This window comes from Clupea harengus, unplaced genomic scaffold (genome assembly GCF_900700415.2).
Source record: "Clupea harengus unplaced genomic scaffold, Ch_v2.0.2, whole genome shotgun sequence".
NCBI classification, from domain to species: Eukaryota; Metazoa; Chordata; class Actinopteri; order Clupeiformes; family Clupeidae; genus Clupea; species Clupea harengus.
The window spans coordinates 88-16,400 of record NW_024880505.1 but is presented as its reverse complement, the minus strand read 5'-3'; the positions used below and the strand labels follow the sequence as shown (position 1 = coordinate 16,400).

General features: G+C 44.0%; 1 protein-coding gene across 1 annotated transcript; it reads left to right on the top strand.

The window, feature by feature from the left end:
• Positions 1 to 2,328: 2,328 nt before the first annotated feature.
• Positions 2,329 to 15,722, top strand: LOC122132310 (zinc finger protein 883-like). Its single transcript, XM_042707112.1, has 2 exons — positions 2,329 to 2,546; positions 14,237 to 15,722. The coding sequence occupies exon 2, from the start codon at positions 14,270 to 14,272 to the stop codon at positions 15,683 to 15,685; it is 1,416 nt and encodes a 471-aa protein (XP_042563046.1). The 5' UTR covers positions 2,329 to 2,546; positions 14,237 to 14,269; the 3' UTR covers positions 15,686 to 15,722.
• Positions 15,723 to 16,313: the final 591 nt, after the last annotated feature.

Below are 16,313 nucleotides of genomic sequence, written 5' to 3'. Positions count from 1 at the left end.
CTAGTAAGATACCTTGAAATACGTCACATAACGGTCATTTTTTTAAGAGAGCATCTGAGCTACCTTGCTGTCTTATGGCGGCAGGTATTACCCTTAACTCTCTGCGCCATTCCCTAACCGGAGACAAATTTTAAAAAAAGATGGCGGATGAAATCGTCGAAGTTCCACAAAAGTATTCACCGATGTACGTTTCTTTGCTTTTTTTTGGTAATTTTTAAAAAAGTTACCGAGAAATAAACAGTGTACTATGTACTTATGTCATGATTGATTAACAAAAATAGTCTGTTTCGTTAGCGATGTATCCGTTAGCCAGGTCGCTAACAGTAGCTGCTAGCTAGCAAATAAGCACACACAGGATGATGACACAGCGTCATGTTGCCGTACATCGGCTCTCTTTTATCATGCCGGTTCATTGATCCTGTGGGTATGCTACCCTACTCAGTAGCTCCGCCAGCTATAAATAGCTAGTGAACTCTAGCCTACAATGTTAACCTACTCACTTGAGCTGCAAATCCCTACCATGCTACAGTATAATTAGCACCTATCTCAGCAGATGTCTTCAATATGTTTATTGTTGTGCCATATTTTAAATCTGAATTTGTTCATTTCTCTTCCTAAAACCCACTAGAGGACACTATTTAAAAAGGATCTTTTCTAAAAATTCTTATGGGGGAGCATGCCCCCAGACCCCCCAAGTTTTGCTGAGTCACAAGAAAAATAATAACTTTATCTAGGGGCTTAGCCCCCCAAAAAGTGGGAACATAGATTCGCCCCTGGTTCACATGCTGTTTTCCAACGGGCGGGGCTACCGGCAGGTCTGTGTTTCAGTCAATCAGCCCAGTACACGGTCAGATTGTGAGATTGTTTCCTCCTCTCTCCCCTGTCACTGACGCCAAGTAAGTAGAAAAGCCCCAGTAATATCAAGGCAATCTGATAAAGATGTCCATAAGAAAATAATCAAATGCTTATGAAAATGCTGAATAACGGTTTCATTAGGCAAAGCCAAGCCAGAAAATACAGATGGGCACCGAGAGCCAGAGCCAAGTTGCAAAGGAGCGTAGGAGAGTGTTCTGCTTTCCTTTAGAAATGCTCTGCTTAAATGTATCAGCTTTAGTAGCTCTAGCTAGATAAACACTGCCACCTTGTGGACAGTAAATGCGATAGAAAACGCGGTTTAGTTTACTTTTTATTGTTGAACTGATCTACCACGGGAGAAGACGTTCATGCAGATTAATTCCTCCTTGAAGAGCCTTCGTTTGCGTTTGAACTTTGGACATTATTTGTCTGTGAGTAGATATTTTGTGTTAGTACATTTAATGCCGTTTAGAGAATTAAAAAATGATGTCGAATTTCTGTTTGTAAATGTTATAAGAGAATTCGGTATTTAGCAGTTAAAAATGTGAGGAAATGGACCAACGAGTCAAAACTGAAGTGACAGGCCTGAATTGACTGAACTGACTAGAGTGTCTTTTGAGGCTGCATCTGCAGACCTGGACGAACTCACTGACACTGTGACATCCTACATCAGTTTTTGTGAAGGCTTGTGTAACTTTCTCCACCTTTAACAACAATAAACCGTGGTTCACGGCAAAGCTCAGGGAGCTTCGTCAAGCCATAGAGGAGCCATAAGGAGTGGGGACAGGGTTCTTTACAACCACGTCAGAAACACACTGTCTCAGGAGATCAGAGTAGCAAAGAGAAAGCTACACTGAAAAGCTGAAAAACAGGTTTTCAGCAAACGACCCTGCAGGACATCACCTACTAGGAAAATCTCACTCCAGACTATAGAGAACCCTCAAATAACTGATGATCAAAATGTGTTTTACAGCAGGTTTGATCACCACACATTCACACCCCTCACCCGCTCCAACTTAAACTTCACACAACTGCACCCCCTTTTTCTTACGTCTTTCTCTTACCATTTGATATTTATCTCTGCACTGTATATAGCCATTCCTCCCAGTATATATTTCTTAGACCGTTGTGCTGTAATGTTTTGTGTTGTGTTGTATATTTTCTGTAAGTACAATGAGAGCCACTTAACCTGGAGTCAAATTCCTTGTTTGTGTCAACTTACTTGGCCAATAAACGTGATTCTGATTCTGGGATGTAAACTGCTGCTCTTGGTTTTCCTGAACCTGGATATTTCGATCCATCTATATATTTTGTATATTCTGTACATTTTCTGGATTTAATGATTCACGGCTGAATAGGAATCATGGCAGACGAGGCAAAATAGCAGTATTCCCCTCTAGGTACACCTGGAATACGTCTATTGTGTTTGACTGGAATCAGAAATTTGCGTATGGTTTAATCCGGAACCTAGGTAAACCTTCAGTCTACTGATGGCACTTTAACCACGCCCCCTGAGTTGGACAAACCCCACGTCCCTACAGTTGTTCTCAGTCTCTTTTTAGTTCTCCACTCCAAGGGCGCATGCCTTTCTACGACATTCTCTACTAATTCCTTCATCTACGGACGACTTCATCATCTCTTTTCCCTGCCTTTTCAACATCGGATCTGCAAACACGACCATCTTCATAAAGGTCTGGTAACTCTAGCATACGCACTACCTGGCTAAGCATAGGACTGTTTACCGTTGCCATTGTTTATGCCATTTTGTTTTGTTCACCGAACATAAATGTTGATTTATATTTTCATGATTATTTGGTGGTTGGCTTCGCCACATCATCCAATGGTTAATGTTAGTATTGCTTGCATGCCTTACTAGCCATTTCCCCTTTCTAACTTGGCACTGCAATCATACAGATTACACATACATGGTCCTTCACATAGCCACACACGCGAAGGGAATACGAATTTAGCGCTGCACATAGGCTTGTTCTCTGGTCATATCACATGCATGTTCGCGAACGTGCACACACATGCACGCGATCAAACTAGATACACACACACACACACACACACACTCTTTCTGGCGCTTAAGCCAACCCCGAGCCCACACACTGTTTTAGAAAGGCCATAGACCGTAGCGGATTGCATGCGCGGAATTTCGGCACATCTCGTGATTAGGTCAGTTCGATGAAAATCACCAGAAGAGTCAGCACGGCAACTAGTTTGCTTGTTTGCTTACGTCTGAGCAGTGGACTTGTTTGCAGTTCCTTTCCTACAAGTTTGTGCGTCACTGACGAACTGTAAATCTGTTCTTGTTGGAATAATGTTCGAACGAATTCCGCATTGTATTGACGTTGTTTTTGGTAGCAGCTGGTATGTTACTGTTTGTTAGTATGTGGAGATGATAGTTGTATTTCTGGCTACTCCAAATGCAGTTGAGGCGAACTGTTACTGATTTTAATGAGTATGGTAGACCTGTGTCATATTTGTCAGACGATCGGTGGTTACAGGAAGTAATTCTGAGATTGAATAACAGAGATTTCTAGTTAAAACTAGGGCTGGGCAACGATTACAATTTTTAATCTCGATTAATCGCATGATATCCTGATAGCCACAATCATATCATTAAAACAGGCAATTTCTGAGGTAACAGCAGAAACATTTTACTTCCATCAGGGAGCAGCATAACCAGTCTATGTTCAGTACCAAATGTCCCTGAGTGAGAAACCAGAAAACACTTTCAGTGCAGTTTGTCAATTCCTAGAACTTGACACTGTTATTTTAAATGTACTGCCATATGAACTAAAGTGCCATAACATTTGTGCAAACACTTGTCCAACGCCAGCCTTCTTATATAGTAGCAGTTAAATAAAATAAATACTTTGTGTAATTCTCAACTTAAACAATGTTATAAAACAAACACAAAACTAAAGCTTATTGCCACTGCCAAGGCATTAATGTTAGAGTGTGGTGAAGCACCAAAAAGTTCACTGCTGGCAGTTACTCTGCTGTACGTAGTCTGCCGAAGCCTCCCTCCACTGTCTGTTTCGTTGAATGATTTGCAATTATCACATGTATGTATATATGTCTTTGGCGATTTTAGCCTAACTATCGAGATTCTAAGTAACATGGAGACCAAACTTTGTTTGGTACTCCACGTAGATCATAAACCCTTGAATATACAAACGACTCAATTAAATCGGTTGAGAAATGTAAACGCTATAGTGCTTTTTATCCAGCTCCACCGCAGCTCCACCGTTCACTTGCGTTTGTTTACAGTCCTGCCTTTACCTTCCCAAGATGGCGGCCAGTTGGCACGTCGCAGCAATCATAATCATATATATATATATATATGTCTATGGCAGCAATGCCCTTCTCCATGTTTGTTTATCCACCCATTCTTTTCTTTTCCGGTTCCGCAGCAGTCAGCAGCAGACTTTTACAAAATAAAAGCCTGTGAGCAACAGACTTTTACAATAATAAAATAAATAATAAAACCTGCGTTAACGCGCGATAAAATAATTGTCGCCGTTAATTAATTGATGCGTTAACGCAATAATAACGCGTTAACGTGCCCAGCCCTAGATGTAAGTAATGTGTAGTTCTAAGGTATAAGAAATGAAGGAGTAGTCAAAGCGTAACCAACCAGTAGCCTACGTTACTCATGGCAGAACTAACATGGCATCATCAGGAAGTGCAACTTCTTTACATCTATACAACCTGTATAAATACTTCCTGTGTTACATTAAAAGTACAGACCACCACATAATGACATAAATAAATTCCACAATAAATAGCCAAATAAAGATCAGGGCTGCAACTTTTGAGTTCAGCTTGGAATGAGATGTCCCTGGGATCATTTCACATCAATTCAATAAAATATTTCTCAGTTTTAGTATTGTTTTCAAACTCGTGAAAGGGCAGTGTTCTCTGTATAGAAATCATGGCAGATCACAGTCAGATGTGTAGCTGGCCTTTTTTCTGTTGGACTAATCAGTGATAACCTATAAGCTGTCTTGCTATGTCTTGTGTTGTCCTTGCTTGATGTTTGACTGTAAGGAAAGTTATCGACTTGCTAGATTTCATTATAAACATCCCTGCCAACGTTATTCATGAAAGAATTTGATGTAGGCTGTAATCTTATTGGTGTCATCCCTGTTTCACAGAGATCACAGAGGCCCAAAATCATCAACCTGTCCTGTCTAAGGCTAGCATCCAAATATATTCATCTCACGTCAAATTAAAAAAAAATATGCATGGGCTGAAAAAATTAGCAGTATTTTGGCAATATGAAAATTGGTAATTCTTTTTTTTTTTATTATTATTCGGTCAGCGTTTATCTCCGATGCCATAAATTAATTAAGCTATGCAGAGTCATATTTGTGTGAAATCTTGTGATATTACTGTACCATGTCAGTCTACATGTTTCTTTGGCTTCTGCTGTTGTCTTGTCAACTTTAGGGGAGCTCCGTAGAAAAAAATACTTGGGCTTCAACCACAGTTTACACAAGATAGTGAGTAGGGGGAAAGAGTCCATAGACATATACAGCATATGTCTATGAAAGTGTCACTGTAGAAGTGATAAGAAAGAGAAGTTTGCTTTTATAACTGACATGGCTTGGCTGACTTTCTATTTGCAGTTATAATCAAAGAAATTGAACGAATCCTTTGCGAAATTGTTATACATTTGCTGTATGTGGCACGGTGGCTCAGTTGCTTGCACTGCTTGCTCATGGGTTCGATTCCTGCATGGGGCGCTGTTGGCTCTGGGGGGCAGGTCCTCCCCAGAGTGCACAGTGCTCAAGTGGGCTATCTCCCGGGCCTTTCTGTGTGGAGTTTGCATGTTCTCCCCGTGTTCACAAGGGGTTTCCTCCGCTAATAACCCCAACAGAAAAACATGCAAAAAGAACAGAACAATCCTGTCCGTCCCTGACCGAGACGGACGGTTCACTTGGTCCCCGGGCGCTGAGAAAGCTGCCCACTGCTCCTGGAGGATCCTGGAGGAGGGACGATCTGGGATGGGTTAAAGGCAGAGCAACAATTCACGGCGACCTCAGGCCTGCGTGTGTGTGTGTGTGTGTGTGTATGTAGTGTGTCCTGGTCGCCTCCATATATATATAACACGTGTGTGGGAGCACAGTACACTACTGAGCTACTGGGTTGTTGTACCCCAGGAATAACCTGGTTGACGCGCTTAGATCTTTTAGAGGTGATTACCGTCAGCGAGATAAAGTCCATACACGCATTGCGTTCGTTTAAACAGTTCTCCATTTATTGTCCATTAAAACGCAGAGCAATGACATGTTACTCAAACCTTTGCGGTATAGCGGTCAAAACCATTTGCCCTTCCGGGGTCAACACCTAACCACAACAGTAGGCTTCCTACCTATATGCCTAAAAACACCTGTGCAATGCACAGCAACACCCAGTGTACAAACAGGGACATTACACATTGCGTGACAACACATTTAGGCTGTAGCAACCCATTTGGCTGCTACATACCGGCCCCTAATTGTTAATGGCAGGCAGGCAGACATAACAATTCAATGAACAAAACAAACAAACATGTTGCAATAAACCCAAACATGATAGGACTTAATAATTCAAACCTCATGCACTAAACACAGCTTTGTTACTGGTCTTTCAATTACGTTAGATTTAGTTTGTAGTCTTACAGAACGTACATGGCCCTTTTTATCTGGAAAGACCTCAAGAATTTTGCCCAATGGCCAGGAACCTCGAGGGCTGAAGAGTCCATCACCACTACAATGTCGCCCCTGCTCAAACCTCTTTTCTTCTGGTTCCATTTTTGCCTCTCTTGGAGTAAGGGCAAGTACTCTCGCACCCATCGCTTCCAGAAAAGATCTGAGATGTACTGAATCTGTCTCCATCGTCTTTTCATGTATTGGTCATGAGGCCTGAAAACTCCAGGTGGCAAGGCTGGTTTTCCCTTTAGAAGTAGAAGATGATTAGGAGTGAGCGGCTCCAAGTCGTTCGGATCATTGGAGAGCTGGGTAATTGGGCGATCATTGAGAATGGCCTCCACTTCACAAAGCACTGTATGCAGCCCATCGTCATCTAGTGTTTGCTGGCGCAGAACAGAGCTGAGGACCCTTCTCACTAGCCGGATTCATCCGCTCCCAAACACCACCATGATGAGAGCCTGCTGGTGGATTGAAGCTCCAATGAATTCTGACCTGAGAAAGGGCTCCTTGAATCTGGTCGTGGTTTAAAGCAGCAACAGCCTCCCTCAGTTCTCTTTCTGCCCCAATGAAGTTGGTGCCATTGTCAGACCTCAGTTGTACCACTTGGCCTCTCCTGCTGATGAAACGGCGCATGGCATTAATGCAAGCATCTGTTTCTAAAGACACCGCTACCTCCAAGTGGACAGCCCTGCTTGCCATACAGGTAAATATGACTCCGTAGCGCTTACAGGTTGATCTTCCCCTCTTCACTTCGACGGGACCGAAGTAATCCACTCCTGTATTGGTGAAGGGTGGTAGGTCAGGGAGGACTCTCACCTTTGGAAGGTCAGCCATCTTCTGTTCTATAGCTCTTCCATTATAGCGCCTACAGAACCCGCACTCACTGATGACCTTCCGTACAGCCGAGTTGGCATTGGTAATCCAAAACTTCTTCCTTACAGCAGATAGTGTATGACTGCGTCCACTATGACCCAGATTTTGATGAACATGCTTGAGAATGAGTGAAGAGACATTCTGATCTTTTGAAAGGATGAGTGGATGTTTAACCTCTTCAGGCATTGCTCCCTTACTCAATCTCCCTCCAACTCTTAAGAGCCCATCATTCAGGACTGGATCAAGCCTGTATATGGAACTCTGGCGACTCACTGTTGCTTTGCACGAGGTAAGGGCCGCAATCTCCTCACTGAATCTCAGTTGTTGGCAGTAGCGAATGATTGCCATTTCTGCTTCTGATAACTCGTCTACTGTAAGAATGCAACTGGCCGAGGTAACTTTGGCTTTTGGAGTTGTGACTTGCGTTGCACTGGGGTGACCTGTGGTCTTCAGATTGTCTGCCTTTACAGCCTCCAACTGCCTTTTGAGGCGACTTTGTTTCAGCAATATAGCTTTTAATCTGAGGAACCAAGCAACCGTTGTTTTAAGGCGCCTCCAATCAGAGAAGTAGCCAATCAGCTGTCTAGCAGGACTGGGGTTATTATCCACCTTAATGGCATTTATGGTCCCCTGCCGTCTAACCTCTGGATCATTGGCGTCCACTAACGTGTCTAGTGCTAAGTTGGGCCAATTCTTCTCACCTTTCCAAAGAAATGCAGGCCCTTCCAGCCACCTGTCGTTCTTCAGTAGATCAGCAACTTTCAACCCTCTTGATGCCTCATCTGCTGGATTGTCTTTGGTGCGAACATGCCGCCACTGCAATGGCTCAGATGCTTCTCTTATGGTTGAGATTCGATTTGCCACGAATGTCTGAAAACGCCGGTCTTCATTGTGTATATACTTCAACACTGCAGTGCTGTCCGTCCAAAAGATTGAACCATCAAGCTGGAGTTTAAGCTCTGCCCTTAACATCAAGTCCACTCTGACGGCAAGGACCGCTGCAGTCAACTCCAACCGGGGGATGGTAACAGCCTTCAGTGGAGTCACTCGAGCCTTGCCAAGAAGAAAGGCAACCTGAATGTCACCGCATTTGTTTAACATGCGAATATATGTTGCAGTTCCATACCCGCCTTCACTGGCGTCTGCAAAATGGTGTAGCTGAGCATGTTCGATCATACCAAACCCTTCGGGCTTGATACACCTGGTCACACTGAATACTGCCAGCAGGTCCAAGTCTTTCAGCCACTCTTTCCACTGGTAACTGGTCACGGTCCAGGTCCAGCGCTTTTATATCTTGAGCCCTCTGATCAGCTGCAATGGCCTGCAAAACACTGCGACTGTTGCTAATCCATTTTTCCAGGAGAAAACCCCCTTTTGCACATAAAGCAGTGAGCTCTTCAATCATATGGATGGCCTTTTGTGCTGTAGCTGAACTTTTTAAGCAATCATCCACATAGAAGTTGTATTTAACAGCTTGTAGCACTTCGGCTGAACACTGGGATTGGTTGTCATCTGCAGTTTTTCTTAGGGCGTAAGACGCGCAACTGGGAGAGGAAACGGCGCCAAAGAGATGTACGGTCATTCGATACTCCAGGAGGTCTTTAGTGGTATCCCCATTTGGCCACCAGAGAAAGCGAAGGAAATCCTGATCTTCCTTAGCAACTCTGACCTGGTGAAACATGGCTTGAATGTCTCCCATGAATGCCACGGGCTCCTCTCTGAAGCGAGTAAGCACTCCTAACAATGAACTGGTGAGATTGGGACGCTGCAGGAGCTGACCATTCAGACACACTCCTTGGAAGGGGGCCCCACAGTCGAACACTACCCGAAGGCCACCCTTTCTTGGATGGTGGACCCCATGATGTGGGATGTACCACACCTTCCCACTCTCACCAGACAATTGTTGCCATGGTACTTGCTCAGCATAGTTCTTTCTGAAGAGCTTGTTCATGTATTCGGCATATTCTGTGTGGAAGCCTTTGTTGTTCAGAAACCTTTTCTTTAAGCCCTGAATCCTTTGCTTGGCTATCGCAAAGTTATTAGGTAAAATACCTCTTTCTTCTTAAAAGGCAATTTCAGGCAATAACTCCCGTTCTGGAGAACAGCTGATTGTTCTGCTATTTCCAGGAAACTGTGGTCTTCTCTTGACATTTCCTTCTCTTCTCTGAAGTTTTCATTAAAATCATGGTTGTACTGATCAGTCAGCAATTTTTCCAATTTACAAATTGAAATCCTCTTCACTGTAGCAGAGGGCAGTTGTCGCTCCAAGGGTTCGTCGTGTTTAGTCAAGGGACCATTGATGGCCCATCCGAGCAACGTCCTGATTGCATATGGGCCATTTCCACAACTGTTTATGACTTCCCAGGGTTCCAATATCCAAGGAGCATTGGCACCTATCAGCAGGTCAACATTTGCCTTTATGCTAGGTATATGCACCTTAGACAGATGGGGCCATTTATCCAACTCTTCTGTATTTACCATGTCATGTACAGTGACCGGCATGTCTTTCTGGGTAAGAACTTCTGGAAGGATGTGAAAATCGTTGCTGTTCAGACCAGTAATCTCTAGCCCAGTGAGGGAATAAGCTGGAACAACCTTTTCTTGGCCCATAGTCCGCAACAGGAAGTTAGTCCTTCTGCCTGTAATGTTCAACTTTTGCATTAGGTGTTCTGAGCAAAAAGTAGCAGAGCTACCAGCGTCCAAAAAGGCATATGTACTTATGATCCGATTCCCTTTAGCTGATTTCACTTGCACAGGTATAATGGATAGTGCGCATCGATCCTGACCTGCCCCTGTATGGCCACAGAGTTTGCGTGAAGTCGACTGATTCCTGGATTGTTCCCTCGAATGTTCCTGGATTGCAGTACGTCCCTCACCGGCCCCTGTATGGCCACGCAGTGTCTTTACATACGTTAATGGATTGTTGGATTGTACCCTTGCTTGATGTTGAGTTGTAGTACGTCCCTCGATATGAAGCACAGTAGGGTGAGTTAGACCACAGACCTTACAGGTCAAGCGCTGCTCACAATTACGACTCATGTGCCCAGGATGTAAGCACGCGAAACAAACTCCTCTGTCTTTCAAGAAGCCAATCTTTTCCTTGTGCCTTTTTTTCTGGAACTGTCTGCATTCCTCTAAATCATGACTTTGAGCACAACAGAGACATTCAATGTCGTCAGGCGTGTCCGAGTCTGCAGTTGCTTCAGGATCTCTCTCATGCAAATCCATAGATGTTACTGTGGTGGCGACGACATTTCCTTTTACTCTATCTCTGGGCTGTGATTTAAACTTAAAGTTCTTTCCTACTACAGCATTAGATGATTGATCCTGTAGATCACCAAACAGGGGGTCGGAAAGAATTTTCACTCGTCTTTCAATGAATACAACCAAATCATAGAAGTGGGCTCTCTGGTTAGAAGTCTCCATTATTACATGTGCCTGGGTCCTCCATTGCTCCCTCATTTTAAAGGGTAACTTAGCGAGGATAGTTCTCATATTCACCGGCATATCCAGTTCCTGGACGTATGGCAACTCTTCCATTACATTACAGCAGCCCCGCAGGAATAAGCAGTATGTTTGAAGGGATTTAGTATCCTCGGATTTTATCATTTCCCATGCTAAAGCTTTCTCCATATAGGCCGCTGCAATTTTGTATGGATTGCCAAAGTGTTCCTGCAAGAGCTCTTTTGCCACAGAAAAGCCTCGTTCTGGGTTCATGTGCTGGCAGCTATGCACCAATTCCTGCGGTCGTCCTTTTGTAAACTGTTCCAAGTAATACAGACAGTCTGCCTTTCCTGCTTTCCCTTCGACTCCTTGCTCAAAGGCCATGATGAATGCCCTATACTGGAGAGGATCCCCTTCAAATATGGGAATTTCTCTGGGTGGTAGGGATGATGTGTGCTGTTGTCGCACCAGAGCAGCAGTTATATAATTTTGCCTCTGCATAATGGAAAAGAGGTCACTAGATGAATATTGACCAACGGGTTGATGATATGCGAGCTGTCTTTGACTTCCCTCCAAAGGGGCCAGTAAGGTCTGATGACGAGATTGTTGTGATGTTCCCGTATTTTCTTGCCAGTGTTCATTTGGGTTACACCACTGCCTTGAGATGGCTTCGTGCCACTGTTCTGCTTCCTTTCTGCGCATATCCAATGGTGGTGGATCGTTAGATGATGGCAATTCTTTTGATAGGTCAAGTGGCTGTTGTTCACCTACGTACCACTGTCTTGAAGCAGCCTTGCACCGTCGATCCATTTCCTTTCTCTGCACATCCGGTAATGGTGGGTTGTTTGACGGTACTGGTCTCGTTGACATGTTGGTTTGTTGCTGCTCATTAGACTTATACCACTGGGTTGAGGCTGCCATACACCATCTCTCGGTCTCCTTCCTCCTCACATCCAATGGTGGTGGGTCATTGGGTAGTAATGATTGGTTGGTGACGTTGATTGGTTGCGTTGATTTCCAGGGTTCTGCATTAAATTCCTTTGCTGAAGGGTTCAAGATGCTGACAGGTTGCTGTTTACGTTTTTCCTTTTCCAGATAGGAGTTCATGCCATCTGTGGGTGCTCGAGAACAACTTTTCACATCTGAGGCCTGCAACACCGCCAACTTAGCACTGGACGCAGCTAAATCAGTTTCCATGTCAAGCTGCTCCCTTCTTCTTCTCAGCTGTTGTTCCAGCTCTTCCAAGGCATGTCTTTCCTTCAAGACTACGGCACGAGCAATGAGTGCAGCTCTTTCTGCCTCGGCCCTTATCCTTGCTGAGGAAGTTGTGCTTACTTTACTCATGCCACTCTTTCGACTTGAGCAATTGCTTGCAACATTGGAAATACTGTCATCTGGATTTACCTCATCCTCAACACCTTTGTGCACAACGCTGGACACATTATTGTGTGTAAGCATTTTTGAGACAGAACTGGTTTGACTGGGAATATCAATTGGATCAACATTGAGCCCAATATTTTGCATAGCTACATTTTCAACGGTGCCGCCATGTACATCACTGGAAACATCAGTTAAATTAGCATTTTGCACATTGTCACACACACTTAGTTGTTCCACAATAATAACATCCATCAAAGTGTTAGAGACAGCATTAGTTGAAATAACATTCCCATCTTGACTGTTGCTACAAGACATCCACACATTTGCATTAGCAATACACTCATCATTAGACAACATTTTCGCTTTAAACCAAATTACATGTTTTTCTTTTTCATCAGAAGGCAGCAGTTGCAACAAAGATTCATGTATATATTTTATTTCATTGCATAAATCAATTAATTCATTAAGATCATTATCTACCTGCGTTCTCTCATTTTTTACCATGTAATTTCGTATTGATTTTCTAATGAAGTTTGCCTTGCTCAATTTGGCCTTTCTATCAGTTTGTAACTTATCCAATTTCTCAGCAAGTGCCTTGGCAGTGAGTTTAACAACTCGTTTCTGAGTCGGAGTTTCAACAACGGCAGTCACGTCAGTTTTGGAACCACTAGCAGTTTGTACGTCAGTCCCTCCAACGTTAATAGTCTCGTTTGTCGCCTTGCACGGCTCCATGATAACCAGTTCAATCGAACGATAGCGTTAGTCCTCCAAACAAACGACGCGAGCAGTCAATACAGAGTCTTAGCGAACCCACGATTTACCAATGCATTGGATTTCCCCGGTATGTGTGCACTCAAATTAAATGGCCATGAAACAATGTAGCGCTACACCCGGGTTACCTTATACGTTGGGCGCCGTAGTAGCATAGACCAAGAAGTAGGTCAACAAACGTCCTCAGCTCCAATTCCGACCATTCAATTCCTCGGTCTCCAAGCAGCTCTCGTAATTTCCAAACAGCTCGAGGACTCCGTCGAATTCCGCAGAAACTTCCAATTAGCGGCAGGTTTTGACTGTGTGGGAGCACAGTACACTACTGAGCTACTGGGTTGTTGTACCCCAGGAATAACCTGGTTGACGCGCTTAGATCTTTTAGAGGTGATTACCGTCAGCGAGATAAAGTCCATACACGCATTGCGTTCGTTTAAACAGTTCTCCATTTATTGTCCATTAAAACGCAGAGCAATGACATGTTACTCAAACCTTCGCGGTATAGCGGTCAAAACCATTTGCCCTTCCGGGGTCAACACCTAACCACAACAGTAGGCTTCCTACCTATATGCCTAAAAACACCTGTGCAATGCACAGCAACACCCAGTGTACAAACAGGGACATTACACATTGCGTGACAACACATTTAGGCTGTAGCAACCCATTTGGCTGCTACAACGTGTGTGTTGCTGTGAGTTGTGCGTGCAATAAAAAAACTGACTGCAATCAGCCTTGTTTGTTGTTGTTAGGGCTTTGCTCCAAATGTACACTTTGTTCACTGTCCCTTTGCTATTGTGTGAGTAGACATAAGTACTGTTCTTTCGTACCCTGAACCACTTTTCTAGGGACCTTGATGAATCTCATTGTTATACTAGTCAGTGCACACATTTTTTTTTTTTCCCCCACTAATTAATTGGATTTCAATTGAACAAATAGTGAACAAAAGGGGTCATGCACATCTCCATGGATCAGTTTACTTCAGAAATGTTGCTGGGGATTGGAATGTTCATTCTATTCTTACTCATCTTGTGGGCTCTTTGCTGCTAACCTAGGCTATCTTTGCTACTAGCCTTTGAGCTATAACAAGCGAAGCTTGAGAGTGAAGAGAGAACTGTGTTTGTGGCCACCACTATGTCAGGCTTCCTTATTGTGTGTGCTTTCATTTCAGCTTAAGAATGTTTGTTTAATTTGTTTTGATCTTTTTTCTTCAGTTTTGTGAAAAGTCATCTGCCTATACTTGAAAGATGGAGGCCGACAACGGGCGTGAAGACTCCTCGCCACACGAGAGGGAGCAAGATGGACAGAAAAAGCGCAAACCCTGCTCACGTAGAATGAGTTTGGCTGACTCAGGATCCCCTAAAACAGATCAGGGAGAGGGTTCCTATGACTGCTCCCTGCGTGGGGAAAGTTTCTCCCAGCCATTGGATCTTGCTTGCCATCAGAAAACTCATCCTGGAGAGAAGTCTCAGCACTGCTCAGAGTGTGGGAAAGTTTTTTCCTGCTTGTCCAAGTTGAAACGACACCAGAGAATCCACTCCAGAGGGAAGCCTCATGAATGCCAACAGTGTGGGAAAAGCTTTTTTCAGAGTGGCGATCTCAGGATCCACCTCAGAACACACACTGGAGAAAGGCCTTATCATTGCTCTGAGTGTGGGAAGACTTTTACTACATCTGGCAGTCTTAAAAGTCACCAGAGAGTACACACTGGAGAGAAGCCATATCCCTGCTCCGAATGTGGAAAGTGTTTTCCCCATTCTAGCGACCTTAAACCTCACCAGCGACGACACCACACTGGAGAGAAGCCATATTCCTGCTCCGAATGTGGAAAGTGTTTTTCCCTGTGTAGCGACCTTAAAAGGCACCAGCGAAATCATACTGGAGAGAAGCCATATCCCTGCTCTGAGTGTGGGAAGACTTTCACTACATCTGGCCATCTTAAAAGGCACCAGAGAGTACATACTGGAGAGAAGCCATATCCCTGCTCTGAGTGTGGGAAGACTTTCACTACATCTGACAGTCTTCAAACTCACCAGAGAGTACATAGTGGAGAGAAGCCATATCCCTGCTCTGAGTGTGGCAAGACTTTCACTACATCTGGCAATCTTAAAAGACACCAGAGAGTACATACTGGAGAGAAGCCATATCCCTGCTCCGAATGTGGAAAGAGTTTTTCCACGTCTGACGAACTTAAAACCCACCAGCGACGACACCACACTGGAGAGAAGCCATATCCCTGCTCCAAATGTGGAAAGTGTTTCCCCCGGTCTAGCGACCTTAAAAGCCACCAGCGACGACACCACACTGGAGAGAAGCCATATCCCTGCTCCGAATGTGGAAAGTGTTTTCATGAGTACAGCGAACTTAAATCTCACCAGAGAGTACACACTGGAGAGAAGCCATATCCCTGCTCCGAATGTGGAAAGTGTTTTTCCCAGTCTAGCGGACTTAAAATCCACCAGCGAGGACACCACACTGGAGAGAAGCCATATCCCTGCTCCAAATGTGGAAAGTGTTTTACCAGTTCTAGTCAACTTAAAATTCACCAGCAACGTCATAATGGTGAGGAACCATTTAAATGCTTCTATAAATATCAAAATGTGTGTGTGTGTAAGAGAGAGAAAATTGAAGAAGTAGACAAGGATGGTAGTATAACAAGATAACATGGCTCTTAAAGAAATAGGGATTACAGATGCACTTGCTGGGTTGGTTGCAGAGCATTTATCAAGACCTGCTCTGGAAGGCCTCTCCCTCTGCAGCCCACCTGTACACCTGTGTCTCTCTCCTTCTCTCTTACTCTCTCTCTCTCTCTCTCTCTCAACGCCTTCTCTTACTCGCCTTCTCTCTTTCCAAAAGTTAATTTATTATGTTTCAATTATCTATACGTGAATTAAGACACCAATACATCAGGCAGAAACATGGTGTCAGAAGGTCCTTTTTTTGGGAGGGGGGGTTGGGTGGAGGGCAATAGGTTGTGGATATTGGCGCCTCTGTGTGCTATGCGGACCCAGGGGTACGTCTGTGCATTTTTTTAGCTGTTCGGTTACTCGTTGATAAATAAAAGTGAGCGAGGAACACCCCCCATATTCTTAATCGTGTGTGTGCGCATAACTACAAGTTTAATATCCACCTTACGTAAAGCTGCATTAGCGCACAGATCTTTATCATTGTCAGCTTTATTGTCATGGACAACAAAATATTCAAAACCTGAAGGAAAAATATGTTCCCTTCGTGTCTGTGTCCGTGGAGGGTAAAAGGCATCGCAGCCAACACAACCCTTAGGTCGATGGA

Coding starts and splice junctions, on each gene's coding strand:
- LOC122132310 (XM_042707112.1), top strand. CDS start 14,270: ATGGAGGCCGACAACGGGCGTGAAGACTCCTCGCCACACGAGAGGGAG.